Source organism: Oncorhynchus gorbuscha, linkage group LG13 (assembly GCF_021184085.1).
Source record: "Oncorhynchus gorbuscha isolate QuinsamMale2020 ecotype Even-year linkage group LG13, OgorEven_v1.0, whole genome shotgun sequence".
Classification (NCBI taxonomy): Eukaryota; Metazoa; Chordata; class Actinopteri; order Salmoniformes; family Salmonidae; genus Oncorhynchus; species Oncorhynchus gorbuscha.
The window spans coordinates 58,767,392-58,788,562 of NC_060185.1; the positions used below are offsets into that span (position 1 = coordinate 58,767,392).

At 44.1% G+C, this 21,171-nt stretch overlaps 2 protein-coding genes across 2 annotated transcripts; one reads left to right on the forward strand and one right to left on the reverse strand.

Moving 5' to 3' along the window:
* Positions 1–385: 385 nt before the first annotated feature.
* Positions 386–9,638, forward strand: LOC123993200 (myotilin-like). The gene is made up of 9 exons (XM_046295087.1): positions 386–967; positions 1,554–1,701; positions 3,119–3,220; positions 3,985–4,022; positions 5,599–5,731; positions 6,223–6,430; positions 6,537–6,702; positions 6,918–7,051; positions 8,817–9,638. The coding sequence occupies exons 1-9, from the start codon at positions 525–527 to the stop codon at positions 8,942–8,944; spliced, it is 1,500 nt and encodes a 499-aa protein (XP_046151043.1). The 5' UTR covers positions 386–524; the 3' UTR covers positions 8,945–9,638.
* Positions 9,639–10,906: 1,268 nt separating this feature from the next.
* Positions 10,907–20,770, reverse strand: LOC123993201 (histone deacetylase 3). Its single transcript, XM_046295088.1, has 15 exons — positions 20,585–20,770; positions 20,098–20,180; positions 19,848–19,990; positions 19,361–19,442; positions 19,067–19,123; positions 18,878–18,933; positions 18,627–18,760; positions 17,704–17,784; positions 17,303–17,376; positions 17,134–17,198; positions 16,858–16,947; positions 16,509–16,567; positions 12,028–12,107; positions 11,705–11,862; positions 10,907–11,560 (listed from the first exon to the last, which is right to left on the reverse strand). Exons 1-15 carry the CDS (start codon positions 20,637–20,639, stop codon positions 11,491–11,493), a joined length of 1,287 nt encoding a protein of 428 aa, XP_046151044.1. The 5' UTR covers positions 20,640–20,770; the 3' UTR covers positions 10,907–11,490.
* Between the last annotated feature and the right edge of the window lie 401 nt (positions 20,771–21,171).

A 21,171-nucleotide genomic window follows, 5' to 3' on the forward strand; every position in this document is an offset into this window, starting at 1 on the left:
TGGTCACCGTGTATCCTGTTTTTAACTTGAGTAATGCAAATTAAGTTACCAAAGTGTTTTTCCTTGCAGGTCTCTAGAGCCTGAGCTGCAGCCACCTAGTAAAACCCTAGAGGAGCCGTTCAGTCCAAGTGAAAAGAGTATCCACTGCTCAGAGGGACAGAGGTCACCTGAAGCCCGCACGCCCACCCCACCCCCGCCAGCCTTAAAAATAAAAACGACCCCCAAACTGTTCACTCCCAGCAAGCCCAGCTTCCAGAGCTCAGGAGACTCTGGAGGCAGCAGTATGAGCAGCAGTGTGGCTGACCTTCCCACCTTCACCCCCAGCCTCTTTGCCCCCAGTGCCTTCAACTATGCACGGCCACGCCAATTTATCCAGTCCCAGCCGGCCTTCCAGGTCCCCAGCTATGATGTAGCCCAGGCTCTGCCTCAGTCCAATGGGAACAGCAGCAAGGCCTCTCCCTCCTCCTCCAATCTGAGCTCTCCCATTTCCACTCCTGCATTCTCACAGCCGCCGGTGTTTCCCCATGACCCTCCTCCTCCCGCTGCCCAGCCCGTGTCCCCGTCCCCGCGCCCCCATGCGCTCCACTATCACACTCACCCCGAGGGTCCCCAGTGCTAACACCAGTGTCAGTGTCCCAGCCCCATCTGAGCCCAAGTCCCCGTCCTCTCCAGCTGCCTTCCTCTGCTCTGTCCTGCCCTCTCAGTCCACCCCACAGTATAAGCCTGCACCCATGTCCATTCCCCAGCCTCCATCACCAGCTCGCTCCTCACACTCCCCCAACCCTCCCAGCCCCCTGCCCAAGCCCCGCTTTGATGCCCCCCTGCACATGGCTCTCCCTACTGACAGCCTGCCTATGAGTCGATCTCCCCACTCCCAAACTCCTACCACCGTTTCCATGCCACAGCCCTCCTTTCCTCCTCCCTCATGCGTGTCTCTGCCTCCTAGCTACAGAGGGACCCCAAACATGTGAGTTGCTATATTTTTAAATGGTAAATAAAATGCCTAAGTCTTAGTTAGTATGTTATAGCCATTCACCATACACTGAATATACAAAACATTATGAACACCTTCCTAATATTGAGTTGCACCCCCCCCCCACCCTTGCCCTCAGAACAGCCTCAATTCGTCAGGGCATTGACTCAACAAGGTGTCGAAAGTGTTCCACAGGGATACTGGCCCCATGTTGACTCCAATGCTTCCCATAGTTGTCAAATTGACTGGATGTCCTTAGGGTGGTGAACCATTGTTGATGCTGATTGGAAACTGGAGTGTGAAAAACCCAGCAGCTTTGCAGTTCTTGACACAAACTACCATACCTGTTCAAAGGCACTTAAATCTTTTGTCTTGCCCATTCACTAGTCCATCTCTCAACAGGCTTAACCTGTCTCCTCCCCTTCATCTACACTGATTTTGAAGTGGATTTAACAAGTGACATCAATAAGGGTCAGTCTGTCATGGAAAGAGCAAGTGTTCTTAATGTTTTGTATACTCAGTGTATATTATTTTAACATGAATGGTTGATTTAATATTCTGGCTGGCTTACCCTCTCCAGCCTTCCCAAGCTCAATGTGAAGAAGGCTCCTGCCCCTCAGTCAGTGTCCCACAACTCGGATGAGCAGATCCAGGGCTCCAAGGACGCCCTGATCCAAGATCTGGAGAAGAAGCTACGCACCAAAGAAGCCCGCAGGAGAAACAGCCAGGTACTCATTATAACAAACTAGCCCGGAATCAGTGGGCAGTGAAGTGTTTGTCATTTTTGTGTGGATGTACTGTATGTATGTGGATAGGGAAATGTGTGATGTGATTCAGTGTCAAGACAATGTTATAATCTAAGTGTTGTCTTAATGTGGTTAGGGAATAAACAAAGTACTTTTCGATAACTTGCTTGTTTACTCCACTCCCACGGGAATGCTGTACAAGAAGACGTGTGGTTCCCTTCCTGATTTGAACCCATACAGCATACATCATCAGACCATTTGATATCACAACGTGGCAACTATGAAAGAGGGAAATATGGATTCGTAACTTATCACCCTCTCGTAGTATTCCTGTATTAATTAAAGTCAAGGACATGCAATATCCTTGACGCCACGTGCATCAAGAGGGATTCTCAACTTTGAAGAGATACTTCAATAGGACCCAATTACTAGAAGCTTCAGTGGAATCACTGGGACTTAGTGGACCAGTGTACTATGATCAACACAAGGCAGCTGTTGTGTTGAAGTAGACCCTATAACATTGGAGGCTGCTCTATGGACAGACTTACTTACACAGCCGGTCCCAATTCACTTTCTACCTTATCCATAACCCTTCGACGTTTGCAGATCTGAAAGGCCTGAATAGGTATAGCAGTTCAGTGGTGGAGCATCCACCATATTGCTTCCAATGAGTAAGTTGGGACCATAGACTTAGATGGACAACTCATCCTTGTATCTGTCCCATTATGGCGTCTGTGAGAGCACAGGCAGCGCCGTAGAGGCCATCTACATTTTGAAGTAGTACATTTACTTCTGAGTTGGTTAAAAAAAACTCAGCGTGCATATGGCCACCTGGAGTGTGTTTTGAAGACTTATAAAACCCAGGTTGGAAATGTTACTGCCACCGGCAGTTATGGAATGTTTTCTCACGTGTATAATTCATCGGCTGATCCCTCCTGATGACCTGGATGGAATTATTTGATCCTTCCTTAACCCATAGGAAGTCCCACCTAGTTGAGTACCTCAAAATGGTGAAAGTCCTCAAGTGCGCTGCCCATGCTAAAACAGGCTTTTGGGTGCTAGAGTTGTATGTGACTGCAGTATACTGGCTCAGCATTGGCTGGTTTACGGGTACTATACAGGATATGGTGTAACCGGTGGGATTTGAACCTGGGTCTCCCATGGGAGAAATCAAGGTCTTGACCTTTTAGAGCAAGAGGAAATTCCCTTTTGGGCCGTCACCGATTTTGAAGTGTTAGGCGGGGCTACCTCATTACGTGACTACTAGCAACCATGACCGACTCATGTCCGCTACGCTGGCCATTGGCTGTTTTACTGGTACTATATAGTATATTGGCTCGTTTAATGGTACTAGTACACTGATTGACCATAGGCTGGTTTCCTGTTTGTCCCCTGACAGAAGTTGTCCTATGAGGAGCGCATGGCTCGACGGTTGCTGGGTCCAGATAACGCTGCCTCTGTCTTTGACTTTGAGAATTCCTCCGACTCGCAACTCGACCAGGTATAATTTACTCATATCCCTTCTATATCATCCATTACAACCAATTTGATTTACAGGAAGTCCTTTTAGGAAGTACAATACACTTTTTTTCTTTTTTTTTGATATTTTTTTTTCAAGGAACCATACTTTTGTCACGCTACTGTATGTCTTTGATCTACTAATATACTTATACAGATCACAAGTTTCTCAGGCTTGGAGACATTGTTACTAATACTATGTGGGGTTTAGATTGGATGTTCCCTGCACTATGTGTGACTAGTCCCCTGTCACTGTAGATCAGCCCTCAATTCTCCTCACACAATGGGTCTGGGCTCCGGCTCTGTCCTCTTCAGTGAAAGGAGAACTGCACAGCCCTCTTCCAAGAATGCAGCTAGAAATAGCAGGTGTGAAGACTGCCATAGCAGCATGCTCCCAAGGATATGTAGTGTAGGATGCCAGAAAGAGACCACACATACACACAATGGTACAACACTTGTGCCCACAGCACTATTCTCCCATCTGGCCACCCCTATTGCCCTAGGCATAGTGTCATGTACTTTGAAATGTTTTGCAAGTCTGGTTATTCAAGAGGTTGTGTTGAAGTAATGCCTTTTCAGAAGAGGATGTAGTCTTGAACATAGGCCACCTTTATGGGTGAACTTGAGTGTTGGCACTACATATAGTGTAGAGGCAGTGATGAATCACTCTATATACAGTATGTGAATGTTTTTACACAGGTCCATGGCAAAAATGTTATTCCCAAATCTCTCTGTCCTCTCTTGCAGCCAGAATCACCAGAGGGACGTAACACTGGAGGAATATGGTACATTTCACCCACAAGCATGTGTATAACATTTCTAATGCTTTACATTAGAGTAATTCGGCAGACACGCTTACCCAGAGCGACTTACAATAGTGCATTTGTCTTAAAGGATGGTTCCTCACACTGACAGTTTCTCCCAGCTCATAGACGACTATCTACCCCCTCTCCTCTACTAATCGATGGTTCGGTTTTCTTTAAACCGCCACTACAAACTTAAGCTAACCTTAGCCACCGCAACTTAACAATCATGTGGGCATGATTTAAAAAAATAATAATTATCACCTTTTTTAAAGTAACATCAAACCAAATAGGGAGTTGATCTGAATTGATTTCAGGTGATTTGGACAGTTCTTTTCTTTAAACATGCCCCCATCGATTTGATAGCCACCACAAGCTAACAATCTAAGATTAGCTTAAGTTTTTAGTGGATGTTTAAAGAACTGAACCAATGATTAGTTTCTCTTGGCCCATAGACTACATTCAGGGTGAGGAACTGTCTAACATCAAGTTGTAAAATGGTGAACTACTCCTTTAAGATAGTTGTGATTTATATTTAAAATACTTATTTAAGAGGTAGGGTTTCAGACTTTTTCGGAAGATGGACATTAGGAGGACACTTATTCCACAATTGGTGTGCCAGGACAGAAGCGCTTTGCCTGGGCTGAACGGTAGCTTCCCTCCGGTAGGGGTGGGAGGGCAAAGAGACCAGAGGTGGCAGAAAAGAGTGCTTGGGTTAGGGTATTGGGTTTGAAAATAGCCTGAATGTAAGGAGGGGAGAGTTCCCTCTAGTTGCTCCATAGGAAAACACCAGTGTCTTTAAGATGATGTGTGCTTCGAGTGGAAGCCAGTGGAGTGTGCGGAGGAGCGGGGTGACCTGGGAGAACTTGAGAAGGTTGAACCCCAAAAGAGTTTTGCTCATACCCCATATACACAATAAATCAGTAGATGAGGAGACCAGAAAGAGAAGAGTGCTCCACGTGAGGGTGAAGGCATGTGCGAATGAGACCTGAGGCTTAGGGCTGGGTAGCGGGTTGTCGGCTCCAGGTTGAGTTTCCTGGCGCAGCCATGTGTTTGTGTGCTGTTTCCAATGCCTACCACGGGCTCCGGTTCCATGCTGTAAGTGGAACAATAATAGACCATGAACTGAGTGAGCTGACATGTCTCCCAGTCTCTACAGCTATGATGTCTTCCTTACTGATGTTTTCTGGGATTGCTTTGTCTTCCCATTATGATGCACAGTTGGAAGGTGAAGGGCACATGCTGTGTTACTTGAAGTGAGATGGCTTAGGATCCATGTGTGGACTTTTTGTCCATTTTGTTTGTTAATGGGGTTTTCTGAACAGCATGAATGGAGATGCATCATTTGATGCTGTTATGAATTAGTTCAAATTGCTTTTTGAACCTGAAAAGATGAGAAGAGTGGGCTCTCTTGACTGCATGAAAACTCAATCATTCAAAGTCAGCCATCAAAGGTGCAATTATGAAAGCTCCTCTGTTCCTACCCCCTCCCTCCTTCTGCTTTCACTTTCTCCTCACTCCTTTCTTTCTCCTCACTCTGTCTCTTTCTTTCCTCTAGGGGAAAACACCATTCTGGTACTGATGGCAACGAGGGCTCGGCCATCCAGGAGAAGTGCTATGCTCCACGTTTCATCCAGGTCCCCAAGGACCTTACAGTGGAGGAGGGCAGGTTCTGCAGGATCGACTTCAAGGTACGGCACTGGACACGCTGTAATCAGTTTAGTCGTGAATGTTGATCAAGTGCATTATATGTAGCTAGCATTCAACATTTTATAGCTGGGATCTATTTCCTAGGTAGGAACTTATTGCTGAGGTATCTTCTGTAAAGACCTCGTTAAACTTTGACACGGACTCATGCAACAATTTTATTTAAGAGTAATGTAATTAAAGCCTCTGGAGTCCAAACATGAAACTCAATCACATCTGGACAGAATAACCAGGTTGTAAAAAGCTACCCTGTACTCTCCTCACCCCTCATCCACTTCCTCCTCTGGGCTATCAGGGTCCCTGCACTTAGCCCCGCATGACCCCCTAGTCGTCCACACTCCAGTCCCCACACTCCCTGGGTCACTCGCTGCTCAAGGTTGTATCCAGGGTCATATTTATTAGTACACACTGTAGCAAAACATTTTGCAACAAAATGTTTCTATTTTCTTCTGTTTGATGTTGGCTGTGTCCTCAGGTGGGAGGTCTGCCCACCCCAGATGTGGCCTGGTATCTCGACGGGAAGGCCATCCGCCCCGACGACTACCACAAGATGCTGGTGTGTGAGAAGGGCATGCACTCCTTCATCATTGAGATTGTGACTGTGCATCATGCCGGTGTCTACGAGTGTATTGCCAGAAACCGCGCTGGGGAGAACCGCTTCTACATAAAACTGGAGGTTATCGGTAAGGGTTGTTTTTGATTACTGTATTCTGACAACTAATCTCCCATGTCCCATCTCTTAGCTTAGCATTGATGCTCTAACACTGCTTTACCCCCTCTCCTCTTTAGCCCAGGAGATGCTTCGCCCGCCCACCTTTGTCCAGAAGATGCTGAACTCTCGTGCCCTGGAGGGGGACACGGTGAGGTTAGAGTGTAAGGTGGCTGCCTCCCCTCCACCAAAACTCTTCTGGAAGAAGGACAAAGACATGCTGCGCATTGACCCCACCAGGATGAGGTTGATGGACCTTCAATTCCAAGTTTGAATCCTCTCAGAAGGAGAAATGCTCACAGTAGAGATTGTAATTTCTGACAGCTGACTTGCAGCCAGCTGAAATGTGTTTGCTTATTAGCTGATTTAGTTTGGCTAGTTAAGGTGATCCTCTGTTGGCTATAAGTGAGAGGTGCTGTTGATTCCATGAGAGAGTAACCCACGCCTGATGTGTCTTCCAGCCTGTACCAGGATGGCACTGGAAGTCAGTGCCTGCTCATTGAGAGGCTGGTCAAATCTGATGCAGGCTGGTACACCCTGTCTGCCATCAACGAGGCCGGCATGTCCACCTGCAATGCCAGACTGGACGTAGGAAGTAAGTGGACCGTGTGTGGGTGTGTGCTTATCACACAAGTGTTTAGTTAAGAGATCCGATTGGCTCATCCCTGTCCGTTACCTATTACTGTGTGTATATGTTTCAAGACTTAAACTCATAAACACCACATAATTGCTGTGCCAATCAAGCTCTTGTGGCCCTTCACAGCTAATAGTGTGCTGATATCTGCACTAGTGGGACAAAGGCAGGGATTACCACACTGTTTACATCCGAGATAGACAACGCTGGCATTGAAATGGCATACTACATTACTGTACTATAAACAGTGGTGGTGAAAAGTGGGTCACCCAGTAAAATACTACTTGAGATAAAGTAGTTTTGTTTTAAATATAAGTATCAAAATTAAATGTAATCACTCAAATATAATTAAGTATCAAAAGTCAGTATAAATAATTTCAAATTCCTTATATTAAGCAAACCAGACGGCTCAATTTTGTTTTTATTTTTACATTTACAGATAGCAAGAACACACTCCAATCAACACTCAGATATAATTGACAAATTAAGCATTTGTGTTTAGTGAGTCCACCAGATCAGAGGCAGTAGGGATGACCAGAGATGTACTCTTGATAAATGTGTGAATTTTACCATTTTCCTGTCCTGCTAAGCATTCAAAATGTAACCAGTACTTTTGGGTGTCAAGGAAAAATGAAGTAAAAAGTACATTATTTTCATTAGGAATGTAAGCGAAGTAAAAGTTGTCAAACATAAATGGTAAAGTATACATACCCCAAAAAACGACTTAGGTAAAAATACTTTAAAGTACTACTTAAGTACTTTATACCACTGACTACAAATTACCAGTGTTATGCAAAAACGTATGTACTGTAGCAGCAAGGGGAAATGGTCTGTTACTCAATATTTGCAGTACTTTCTGCTGTTACGATGGAGAGGAGCAAATTTCCTGTCATTTCTCCTGCCGTCCAGCAAATACAGTAGCTGCCATGGCGGTGCAAGTTGTAAAGGCTGATAGAAACCCATAACAGATGTATCATTACAAGGCTAGGAAAATGAGGGGCTGCTGTATTATATTCCTCCTCGATCACATAACATGCCATCTGGTATGCGGACCGAGAGCGGCCATATTGACTTTTACCTCTATTCAGCCTAGCTAGCTGAAGAAGTAGTCTGAAATGTGTCGGTCAGAGCGAGGGCATATACTTGCTCTATCCTCTCAGCGCAGGGTTACTAAATGGAAATACTGACTCTTCTTCGCTCATATGATTGTCTCATCACGATGATGTCAGGCCCCAACTGTGCAACAGAATTTAGCCGGACACTCTGCTGGCCACAAGAAAAGCTTGTCTTTCGACTCCCAAGGTTAACCTGTAATTGGAGATGGTGCTTAATACAGCAACGCTTGGCAGAGAGGGCTGCGACGCCAGTCTCACAGCACAGGCATGCCTCAATGGCACTTGTGCAAACCTTAATACCGTAGCAGTTTATCCTTGGAGTTCTTTTTAGGAAAATCTCTTAGGATAGCAGCACATTCCTCCTCCTGTGTATGAAGAGGTCCAAACATGATTTCAAATTCTTTATGTTAGGCAAACCAGACGGTATAATTTTCATGTTTTAAAAAATAATAGGTTGGTAATATTTGACGTTGACCGGCTTTATTTTCATTTTGTTTTATTACCTGGCTCAAATGCAACATTTCCATTATTATTGCATTAGAGGTTCAAAGAGCCTGTTCTGAATATATCTTGATCTTTGTATTCCATTCTGTTTACTCTTGTCTCTGCAGCTCGCACCAACAAGCCTGCCCCCCCTACAGGCAAGCATTTTAAAATCCCCCTCAGCCGTCTCCCCGTCCTGACTCCAGACCCCACCCCCCAGCACACGGCCCCCCTGTACGAGAGCGAGGAGCTCTAGACAAAAGTACACCAGGAGTGTAATAATTGTGGATGTGTGTTGTGCTCCTTATCATACCTGCCTGTTTCCTACCACTGAGGCTGTCTTGTTGTTTGTGTCTTGGGGAGGAAACCAATTGATGTTTTGAGGAAGCGGGTAGATGGACTCACATTTTGCCCACACTGCCTCCAGGACACCTCAAAAGACCCCGCATTTGTCAAATGCACTTTAGTTTGAGCCCTTCTGGTTTTGTGTCAAGGGCATGCTGGTCAGATGCGGGTTTCCCAACCGCACATCCTCTTAGTGTGGTGCAGCCTTCCTGGCCGGTGCACTTGACTTGGCACAGACCTTTGTCAAATGCTGTTCTGTGGTTTGCTGTTGTAGTGGATAGAGGATTAATCATGTATCGTCTCCAGACATGTAGCTATCTTTCGAAGTTCCTTCACAAAGCATCGTATTTATGACGGCTGCTTCAAGTGAGAATGTGTGCAGGTGATATTTCTGTTTTTTAAAGGTCAAATGGTTTTATTATATAAGCTATTTATTGGACAATTGCTTCTAAATATAAATGGTTGCCGTAACACCCAAATTTACCACAACCTCAAGGTCTGATCCTGACCATAGAAAAACATTTTGAATAAGTTATGTACTGTGTATGATGTGAAATTGAATATGTGTAATAAAGTTTATGACCTTATTATAGGTGGTTATTTCACTTTTAAAATAAGATATCAAATTGAGTTCATATATGCTGAACAAAAACATGTAAAGACATGTTTCATGAGCTGAAATAACAGCCCAGAAATGTTGCCTATACACAAAGCGTATTGCTCACATTTGTGTACATCCCTGTTTAGTGAGCATTTCTCCTTTGCCTAGATAATCCAGCCACCTGACAGTTGTGGCATATCAAGAAGCTGATTAATCATGACAATTACACAGGTGCTCCTTGTGCTGGGGACAAAAGGCCACTCTAAAATGTGCAATTTTGTCACAACACAATGCCACAATGTCAAGTTGTGGGCGTGTGCAATTGCCATGCTGACTACATGAATGTCCACCAGAGCTGTGGCCAAATAATTGAATGTTAATTTCTCTACCATAAGCCTCCGTTTTAGAGAATTTGGCAGTACATCCAACCGGCCTCACAACTACGTCATCCACATCCTCCACCTGCGGGATCAACGGAGACCAGCCACCTGATGAAACTGGGTTTGCACAACTGAAGAATTTTGGCACAAACTGTTACCTGTCTCAGTGACGCTTATCTGCATGCTCGTTGTCCTCACCAGGTACGTAAACAGTCAGTCAGTGGTAAATGCTCACCATCTTTGACCACTGGCACACTGGAGAAGTCTGCTCTTCACAGCTGAATCACAGTTTCAACTCTACCAGGTAAATGGCAGACAGTGTATATGGCATCATGGGCGACTGATGTCAATGTTGTGACCAGTGCCCCATGTTGGCAGGTATAAGCTACAGACAATGAACACCATGGCAATTTGACTGCACAGAGATCCTGCGGCCCACTGTCGTGCCATTCATGCGCCGCCATCACCTAGTTTCAGCATAATCCACCGCAAGGATCTGAAAATGTCAGTTCTTCCATGGCTAGCATATTCAAACATGTCGCCCATTGAGAATGCTCTGGATCGGGGTACGACAACGTGTTCCAATATCCAGCAAATTCAAACAGCCATTGAAGAGCGGGACAACATTCCACCAGTTACAATCAGCCTGATCAACTCTATGCAAAGATCAGGGTGCATGAGGCAAATGGTGGTCACACCAGTTACCGACTGGTTTTGTGATCCACGCCCCTACCTTAAGGTATGTGGCAAACGGATGCATATCTGTATTCTGTCATGTGAACTCCATAGACTAGTGCCATGATATTTTTTTCAATTGACTGGTTTCCTTATGAGCTCCAGTAAAATCTAAAACTGCATCTACATTTTCCAGTGAAGAATTGTAGCCATTAAGTTGTAATTTATTTTATATATAAAATGTAAAAAATACAATTATCAAAACATTTTGAAACACTTGATATTCAAAGGACGGACCTTTTGGGCTCCCAATGTGTGAAGTGAAAAACTGGTAATATAAAGACTGACACAGGTCCCCTCGACACAGGAAATCAACCCCCACTGGACAGTTAACCTGACAACCTTTTTAGGACTAATTCTCTTCTATCCTGTTCTGATGAAAAAAGCCCAGACATTTAAACGAGACGACATAACGTTTCAGTACACGAGTATTGGGCTCCTCTTGGCAGTCTTCAGGTGAGTCAGAAGGTGACTGACTCCGTAACTGTTGAGGAAGTGCTTGGCAATAGAACTGCTCAGGATGATATACGCTATATACTCACACATAGTAAAAAAATAAAAAGGAATTCATGGTGGTGGTCTCTCGCTTTAAGTACAGTAAGGTCAAGTCCATCAGATGGCTATGGTTAAATCGCCCATTTCTTGGGGAGGAGTAATCATGGTGTCCACTTTCCTTAGACTGCAGCCTTGAGACTACGGTTTCCCAATCATTTCAGAAGGAAAAGTCTGACATCTGAGCGCTCAGATCTCCACGTCGCTCTCCTTGTCGTTGTCATGGTCACCATCATAGAACTCATTGGCTGCCTCCGGCCTGTAAAGAGAACATAAGCCATTTAGTTCCAAAATGTTCAAACACCATACAATTCAGTACATGCAGTTAGACCAAAACGTGTCATATTGACTCCATTACTAATATGTTCCTGTGTGTCACAAAGCTGACTACGAGTGTATTCACCTGGAATAGTTGTCCTCTGAGCCCCTCTCATCTGGGTCTCCCTCGTCAGTACGCTCGTAGCTCAGGATGTCGGAGGGCACGTCGTGGATCTGGACACTGGGGGCGTGGTTCAACATCTTCAAGTTCTCAAAGACCGTCGAACGTATCTGCTCCAGGTACTAAAACACAGGAGGAAGATAAAAATCACTTAAACTGGAGAGAACAAGTTTCATGGTCACACATATTCAATAGTTTGAATCCTTGTTGAAAACATTATGTAGACTGTGGTTCAGGAATACAAAAAAAAGAAAGGGAGAGCGCATGCAGTGCATTCTCAAACTTACCTGTCTTGAATTCTGGTTCTCTATCCTGGTGCTCACATCTGGGTGGAGTGTGAAGTCTGGAGCAAAATACTCAAAGTACTCTGGAGAGATGAGAAAGAAAGTGTTTTTATACTGAAAAAATATATAAACGCAACAAGCTCATATGGAAATCAGGCAATTGAAAAATGAATTTGGCCTTTATCTAAGGATTTTACATAACTGAGAATACAGATATGAATCTGTTGGTCACAGACACCTTAAATAAAAGTAGGGGCGTGGATCAGAGAACCAGTCAGTATCTGGTGTGACCCCCCATTTGCCTCATGCAGCGCGACATCGCCTTCGCATAGAGTTGATCAGGCTGATTGTGGCCTGTGGAATGTTATCCCACTCTTAAATGGCTGTGCGAAGTTGCGGGAACTGGAACACGCTGTCGTACACATCGATCCAGAACATTCCACACGTGCTCAAAGTGTGACATCTGGCGAGCATGCAGGTTTTCAGCTTTGAGGAATTGTGTGCAGATCATTGCGACATAGGGCTGTGCATTATCATGCTGAAACATGAGGTAATGGCAGCAGATGAATGGCATGACAACGGGCCTCAGGATCTCGCCACGGTATCTCTGTGCGTTCAAATTGCCATCAATAAAATGAAAGTGTTTGCTGTCTGTATCCAAACCATAACTCCACCATGGGGCACTCTGTTCACAATGTTGACATCAGTAAACCGCTCGCCCACACGACGCCATACACACTCTGCCATCTGCCCGGTACAGTTAACTGGGATTCCTGCGTCCCAGTGGCCATCGAATGTGAACATTTGCCCACTGAAGTCAGTTACAATATCAAACTGCAGTCAGGGCAAGATCCTGGTGAGGACGACGACCACGCAGATGAGCTTCCTTGAGACTGTTTGTGCATACCTACAGTTTCATCAGCTGACCGGGTGGCTGGTCTCAGACAATCCCGCAGGTGAAGAAGCCGGATGTGACGCTCCTGTGCCGATGTGATTACACGTGGTCTGCAGTTGTGAGGCCGGTTGGCCGTACTGCCAAATTCTCTAAAACAATGATGTGGCTTTTGGTAAAGAAATTAACCTTCTTTCAAATCAAATGTTATTTGTCTCATGCGCCGAATACAACAGGTGTAAGTAACTCTTACAGTGAAATGCTTACTTACATCCTTAACCAACAATGCTTTTAAGTTAACTTTTATTTCTTAAGTAAAAAATAGAAAATAAAACAGCAGCAGTAAAATAACAAGCCAGGCAATATACAGGGGGTACTGGTACAGAGTCGATGTGCGGGGGCACCGGTTAGTTGAGGTAATATGTACATGTAGGTAGAGTTAAAGTGACTATGCATGGATTAAAAACAGAGTAGCAGCAGCGTAAAAGAGGGTTCTGGGTAGCCCTTTGATTAGCTGTTCAGGAGTCTTGTGGCTTGGGGGTAGAAGCTGTTAAGAAGCCTATTGGACCTTGACTTGGTGCTCCGGTACCGCTTGCCTTGCGGTAGCAGAGAGAACATTCTACGACTAGTGAGCTGGAGTCGTTGACAATTTTTAGGACCTTCCTCTGACATCACCTGGTATAGAGGTCCTGGATGGCAGGAAGTTTGGCTGTTGTATGTCCTTTAAACAGGTCAACTGATGTACTGGGCTGTACGCACTAGCCTCTGTACATTCTACGACTAGGGTGGCTGGTGCAGCTGTAGAACCTTTTGAGGATCTGAGGACCTATGCCAAATCTTTTCAGTCTCCTGAAGGGGGAATACGCTTTGTCGATGAGAATTGGGGCATGCTCTGTCCTCCTTTTCCTGTAGTCCTTCGTCTTTATCAAGTTGAGAGAGAGGTTGTTGTCCTGGCTCCACACGACCAGGTGGCCCGTCAGGAAGTCCAAGCTCCAGTTGCAGAGGGAGGTGTTTAGTCCCAGGGTCCTTAGTGCGGCAGGGTAGCCTAGTGGTTAGAGCGTTGGACCAGTAACCGGAAGGTTGCAAGTTCAGACCCCCGAGCTGACAGGGTACAAATCTGTCGTTCTGCCCTTGAACAGGCAGTTAACCCACTGTTCCTAGGCAGTCATTGAAAATAAGAATTTGTTCTTAACTGATTTGCCTAGTTAAATAAAGGTAAATAATAGTGATGAGCGTTATGGTGTTGTACGCTGAGCTGTATGTCTGGATGTCATAAGGTGAATGCACCAATTTGTAAGTCGCTCTGGATAAGAGCGTCTGCTAAATGACTTAAATGTAAATGTCTGTAGTCAATGAATAGCATTCTCACATAGGTGTTCCTTTTGTCCAGGTGGGAAAGGGCATTGTGAGTGCAGAGATTGCATCATCTGTGGATCTGTTGGTGCAGTATGCAAATTGGAGTGAGTCTACGGTGGGATAATGGTGTTGATGTGTTGGTGTTGACCATTCTTTCAAAGCACTTCATGGCTACAGACATGAGTGCTATGGGTCGGTAGTCATTTAGGCAGGTTACCTTAGTGTTATTTGGCACAGGGACTATGGTGGTCGGCTTGAAACATGTTGGTATTACAAACTGTCAGGGACAGGTGGAAAATGTCAGTGAAAACACTTGTCAGTTGGTCAGAGCATGCTAGGAGTACATGTTCTGGTAATCCATCTGGCCCCGCGGCGTTGTAAATGTTGACCTGTTTAAAGGACATTGGCTACGGAGAGCGTGATCAGACAGTCGTCCGGAACAGCCTGTGCTCATGATTGTTTCAGTGTTTACTTGCCTCGAAGCGAGCATATAAGTAATTTAGCCCATCTGGTAGGTTTGTCACTGGGCAGCTTGTGGCTGTGCTTCCCTTTGTGGTCTGTAATAGTTTGCAATCCCTGCCACATCCGACGAGCGTCGGAGCCGGTGGAGTACTATTCAATCTTAGTCCTCTATTGACACTTTGCCTGTTTGATGGTTCGTCGGAGGGCATAGCGGGATTTCTTATAAGCTTCCGGGTTAGAGTCCCACTCCTTGAAAGCGGCAGCTCTAGCCTTTAGCTCATTCCGGATGTTGCATGTAAATCCATGGCTTCTGGTTGGTGTATGTGCGTACAGTCACTGTGGGGACGATGTCATCGATGAAGCGACTGATGTACACCACACAGTGACTGATGTGGTGTACGCCTCAATGCCAGCGGAAGATCCCAGAACATATTCCAGTCTGTGCTAGCAAAACAGTCCTGTGGCTTAGCATCTGCCTCATCTGACCACTTCCTTATTGACCGAGTCACTGGTGTTTCCTGCTTTGGTTTAAGCTTATCAGGAGGATAAAATTATGATCAGATTTGCCAAATGGAGGGCGATGGAGAGCTTTGTACGCGTCTCTGTGTGTTGTAAAGGTGTTCTAGAGTTTTTTTCCTTCTGGTTGCACACATAATATGCTGATATTAATTAGGTAAAAGTGATTTGAGTTTCCCTGCATTAAAGTCCCCAGCCACTAGGAGCGCCGCCTCTGGATGAGCGTTTTCCTGTTTGCTTATGGCCGTATACAGCTCATCGAGTGCGGTCTTAGTGCCAGCATCGGTCTGAGGGGGTATATAAACAGCTATGAAAAATATAAGTGTAAACGGTCTTGGTAAGTAGTGTGGTCTACAGCTTATCATGAGATACTCTACCTCAGGCGAGCAAAACCTTGAGGCTTCCTTAGATTTCATGCACCAGCTGTTGTCTTCAAATAGGCATAGGCCGTCACCCCTTGTCTTACCAGAGGCCACTGTTCTATCCTCCTGAAAAGCTTAAAACATGCCAGCTTTATGTTAATCATGTTGTCCTTCAGCCACGACTCGTGAAACCTAAGATATTACAGTTTTTAATGTCCCGTTGGTATCATATACGTGCTCGTAGTTTGTCTATTTTATTATCGATTGATTGTGCGTTGGCTAATAGGACCGATGGTAAAGGTTGATTACCCTCTCGATGACAGATCCTTACAAGACACATGGACCGCCGTTCACGATATCTATGTATTTTCCTCCTGAAAATGACGGGGATGAGGGCCTTGTCAGGTGTCTGGAGTAAATCCTTCCCATCCAACTCGCTGAAGAAGAAGAATTCCTCCAGTACGGGGTGAGTAATTGCTGCCCTGTTATCAAGAAGCTCTTTTTGGTCATAAGACAGTGGCAGAAACATTATGTACAAGTTACAAATAACGCAAAAAAGCATACATAATAGCATGATTGGTTGCGGGATCGTAAAATGGCATCTCTTTTGGCACTATTATTATTGTCCCCCAACACAAGGTTCACCTGTGCTATTTAATCAGCTTCTTGATATGCCACACCTTCCAGGTGGATGGATTATCTTGGCAAAGGAGAAATGCTTTGGGATGTAAACAAATTTGTGCACAACATTTGAGAAATAAGCTTTTTGTAAATATGGACATTTTCTGGGATCTTTTTATTTCAGCTCATGAAGCATGAGATCAACACTTTACATTTATTTTTGTTCAGTGTACATCATATTATGTCAATATAATATCAAACCAATGTACACTTACCACTATAGGGCAGCTCATCACTAATTGGCTCATCGACTAGGAGGGAGGTCTCATAGGTCCTAGAATGGCGGAAGAGCAACAGTCTTAAGTGGTTGCATATACACTGAGAACATTATCTCTCGGTCTCCATTAAAAACAACTGTCACCTAACCTCTACACCAGGTGTATTCAAGGTCCAGAGCTTGCTGGTTTGGTTCTACCTGATAATTAATTACACACACCTGGTGTCCCAGGTTTAAATCAGTCCCTGATTAGAGGGGAACAATGGAAGAAAAAAAAGGCAGTGAAACAGGCTATATGAGTTCCACACTATAGTTCAGTTACAGCAATGAAATAAATGAGTACTCACCAGCATCTGGCCACATTGCGTACTGTGTACCCCCCTCCTCCCAGCACCAGCAGGGGAATCCTGAAGCTTTTTACAAACTCCACACATTCCCTATAGGAAAAATAAGTACCCTGGGTAAGAGAGTTTACCATATCCTGGCTCCTGTGTAAATTGGTAAGGGATTTTCTGTAATCACTTGTGCCCTACTACCAGTAGGTTGCAGGATATCCTCATATTATAGAGTACATTGACTTCCATCCACCGAACCTGAATCCTTATCACTACAAAGACACTTACCCATGGCCTCGTATACTGAGGTTGAAGCATCCTAGTCGGTCACAGCCCAGAGAGTCAGCCCCACACTATCAATGACAAGAGGTACATGTATGAGTACCATATTCAATACCACAATCCATGCCACTCATGCGAAAACGCTAATGATGATCTCTGGCTGCCAAATGCTCACCTGAAGAACGATACAGGTTGGCTGGTAGAAGTCCACCACTTGCTTAATGACTGGCTGAAAGAGTTGCCTGTAGCCTAAGAAACAAAGTGCGATAATGATAAAGTATTGGACAAAATTAAGAGAATTCATCCTTTCAAGCATTCTTGCCAATTATGCAAGGTTTTGCTCATTTGATCCACTATCAAAAATCAGGAAACATCTGTTGGTTATTATCCAGTATACCATCAGACCCTTTAACACTCATCAGAGAGATGCTAATAGTTTATAAGTCAGGCAGAATAACACATATCTGATGAAAGCACTCCCCAGAGACATCTCACTGGCCTGAGTCTAATAGCATTATCAGACTGGATCGCCAGAGAACCACCCTGAGTAGGGGATCCAGAAAGGACACTACTCACTCTGGTCATCGATCCCATCCCGGAGAGGCACGTTCAGGCAGTAGTAACGGCCGCTCTCAGCCCCCACCTCATACATGTCACCTATGGGACAAAACATAGAAACACAATTTGTTCATCAAAGAATAGGCTCATTAAGGGGACTTTCACACCATATTGGTTTGGAGCAGTTTTCCCGAACATCGCCGCGTTTCCCCCCTTATTTGGACTGGTGTGAACAGTATCCACACTAAACAATGCACTATGGTTCTATCAAAAAGGGTGGTCTCAGTCCATATCTATATGTATAGTGGTGCGGTTCGCTGCAGGTGAGATCACAAACACAGTCCAGAGGCAGAACCAGGCATGCATTATTACTGGTTGTTTGACTGCGAGCATTTGATAAAATGCACACAGCACGATAACTTTATCTCTGAAACATTATGTGAGTAGCGGTGCATTTATGATCACATCTGAAGCAGATTAGGGGAGATGGGGGATATAGGCTATTGAATAGCTTATTCACTTTGCACTTTGAGCAGTTATTGCACAGTTTCCACATGTCATTGGAAGACCAAAGTGAAAGTAATATGACGTGTGGGACACACAAGCTATGCTTCTGGATAATCATAAATGGATTTAACGTGAGCATTTTCACCAACAAAACAAATGACTTGCATGAACATGTGATTTTGTTTAGGCATTTCAGTTCGTTTGACATTTGGCAATGTGAAACTAACCGGACCAACATTTTTTTTTTTTTTAAATACAAATACAAAAAAAATACAAAACAAGCTGATTCGAACTATAGCTCAGAACTGTGTTTGCCCTAAGACACCTCTATTGCCCCATAGAGATATTCAATAATTTAGTCATTAAGACAAACTGTCTATTTATCAATGAGTATTCTCACTGATTACAACAGACTCTCATATGGCTTGTCTTACCTGTGCCTGGGAAAAAGTAGTTCCCATACTTGTGGAAGGATACAGTCATGACCCGATCAGTCAGGTAAAAGGCTTCCTGCACCCCATCGCCATGGTGAATGTCAATGTCTATGTAGAGCACACGTGGGTGGTATCTAAAGATAGATTTACATTATTAGTTGTCAGTGATCCTTAGAGGGATGTGAACCCAGAAACAGAGGGGGAAAACTATATTTAGGAAATAGTCAAATACAAGGGTGCTTTACTCTTACTTCAAAAGCTCCAGTATACTGATGACAATGTCATTCACATAGCAAAATCCAGAGGCCTAAAAACAAAAAACGAGTGAAATCATGACATCATAAAGAGCTGTAAATAGGCATATATAAAGATGACCAGAGGCCATAATAAATTGTAAGTTGTCTTGACAAAGAAACAAATGCATGTCGCATAATTCTTACCTCAAATTTCTTAGCATGATGAAGACCCCCAGCCCAGTTGATGGCAATGTCACATATCTGCAAAACAATGGCCCCGAACAATACTCAAATCACAAAGTCTGGTTGACTATTTACCTGGCTCTGTAAATTGCTGAATTGCTTGCTTGGCCTAAATAAATCTAGCCTACCAGTAGATAGAATAGATTTATAACATAGTTCTGACCTGACAAAAAAAGGTGAGCTTTCCATTTTCCCTAAAACAAACTGACCTTCACAGTGGTACAACATGGTGTGTGTGTGTACGCGTGCACATACCTTGTGGTTTAGCTGTGTTGCTCCCTGTAGTGACGCTCCGGTATACCTGGAGCAGAACTCAAACAGGCCCGGGAATACAGGGCTGACAGGGGACACATGCATTATCACACATATGTGTGTACGTCAAACAGATATTGATAACAAGTTGCACTTTACAGTGAGCATAATATTACATCAACAACAGTCTGTATTATGACACATTATGTATTTCACACAGTGTTATATTGTCCTCAAGTCACACATGAATCCAAATTTACACCAGGTTAGCAATGTAGGCTAATACATTATAGAACCCTCAAACTCAACACTAGACCTCGAAGCCAGTTCCACTGTTTTTTTTTTTTTTTTTTCCCCTCTAATGATTTAGACCTGGGACACCAGGTGGGTGCAATTAATTATCATGTAGAACTGAAAACTCCTAGGCTCCAGACCTCGTAGGGGAAGAGTTGAATACCCCTGTTATATAATATAGATAAGACATTCTCACCAGTCATCCCCCACATTGAAGGTGTTGAGACTCTTTGTGAAGCCCTGCATATTGTTGGGGCTGACCTTCTGAAGAAAGTCAATGTAATCTTCTGAGTGAAATCGGCACATGTCATGTTGGGAGGCTTTGTATGGTTTGAAAACCTATAAAACAAGGACCAGTCAATACATGAACATGGTGTCAAGAAGGACATGAAAGAGTCTCGTTTCATCTGGTACTTTTCAGCATGTTTAACATCAGCAGGACTTACCTGCATCTTTTTGTATAGGCCATAGTGCAAAACAAGGCTGTGCGTCAGAGAGAGACGATGGGGTTTCATAGGGTGACCAGCACCTTGATAAAGAAAGAAAAAGCAAAAATCATGTTTCAGTTAGTCAGTTATTCTCTCCTCTCTCTCTCTTATTCTCTATGCAGTTATCAATTTCTCAATTTCTCTGTGGTTCTGCATGGTGCTAGCTATCATTCATAACCTACCTAGCTAGGAAAAATATAGCATAAAACAGCTCTACTCTTGCAAACACACGACTATTAGCTAGTAACCTTAGTTAGCGAACACGTTTCGAGTTTGCGGCGAGACCTATTGACCTGATTGCTAGAATAAATAAGAATAACGTTAAAATCAAATCAAATTAAAAAGGAAATAACTGTATTACTCTAACCTTATTCGTCTAAAAATAAGTTAGCAGGCTGGCTAATATGCTGTGCTTGAGTCCAGCTTTCTGTAGCCAAAATCTTACCATAATGAAAGTTCCCCACGTCCGGATCATAAAAATATGCTGTTCTATTGGACATCTTTTTTTATACGGTTCGCTGGGTGTTTGTTACTGTAAATATATAGTTGCTTCATTTAGCAAGTAGCCACCATTGTAAACGGCGAGTAAAATGTACGTCATTATCCAGTGACAGTCAAAGGGGGCGGGAGAAGGGGGGGTCATTGCTAAAAGGGAACCAGTAAAATAGAGTAGTGCCAAAGATTTGTATAACTAACCCAAGATAGACCACTGCCTGTCGTTTACAACGAGAGCAAATTAATCATAGCGGGCAGAAGAAGCAAGTAGCCAAGCACGAGCTAGCGAGAGCCTATTGGCGCGTTCTAGCATTTATTTGCATATTTCCGTTAGGGAACGCCTTGTGAAGAGCGCGTGTGCAATAACTCAATTCCCCTTCGCACTCCTAAACAACGCAAAGAGTAAAGTCGACACAACTTAGTCCCCTCTGTTCGTAACATATTAGTTTTGGAAACACAAAACTGTACTGAGATCAAATGTGTAATCGATGAGAAAATTAGCATAATATCGGCCAAAATCCACCTCGCTCTATCTTA

What these genes read in the sequence shown, in the direction of transcription:
- LOC123993201 (XM_046295088.1), bottom strand. Translation starts at nt 20,639, where the DNA reads ATGTCCAATAGAACAGCATATTTTTATGATCCGGACGTGGGGAACTTT. An exon ending in TTCAATGTGGGGGATGACTG is followed by an intron (nt 19,443 to 19,847) that starts GTGAGAATGTCT and finishes GTCCCCTGTCAG; the next exon opens with CCCTGTATTCCCGGGCCTGT. An exon ending in TGATGAGCTGCCCTATAGTG is followed by an intron (nt 12,108 to 16,508) that starts GTAAGTGTACAT and finishes TCATCTCTCCAG; the next exon opens with AGTACTTTGAGTATTTTGCT.
- LOC123993200 (XM_046295087.1), top strand. Translation starts at nt 525, where the DNA reads ATGACCCTCCTCCTCCCGCTGCCCAGCCCGTGTCCCCGTCCCCGCGCC. An exon ending in CCCGCAGGAGAAACAGCCAG is followed by an intron (nt 1,702 to 3,118) that starts GTACTCATTATA and finishes GTCCCCTGACAG; the next exon opens with AAGTTGTCCTATGAGGAGCG. An exon ending in CATAAAACTGGAGGTTATCG is followed by an intron (nt 6,431 to 6,536) that starts GTAAGGGTTGTT and finishes TCTCCTCTTTAG; the next exon opens with CCCAGGAGATGCTTCGCCCG.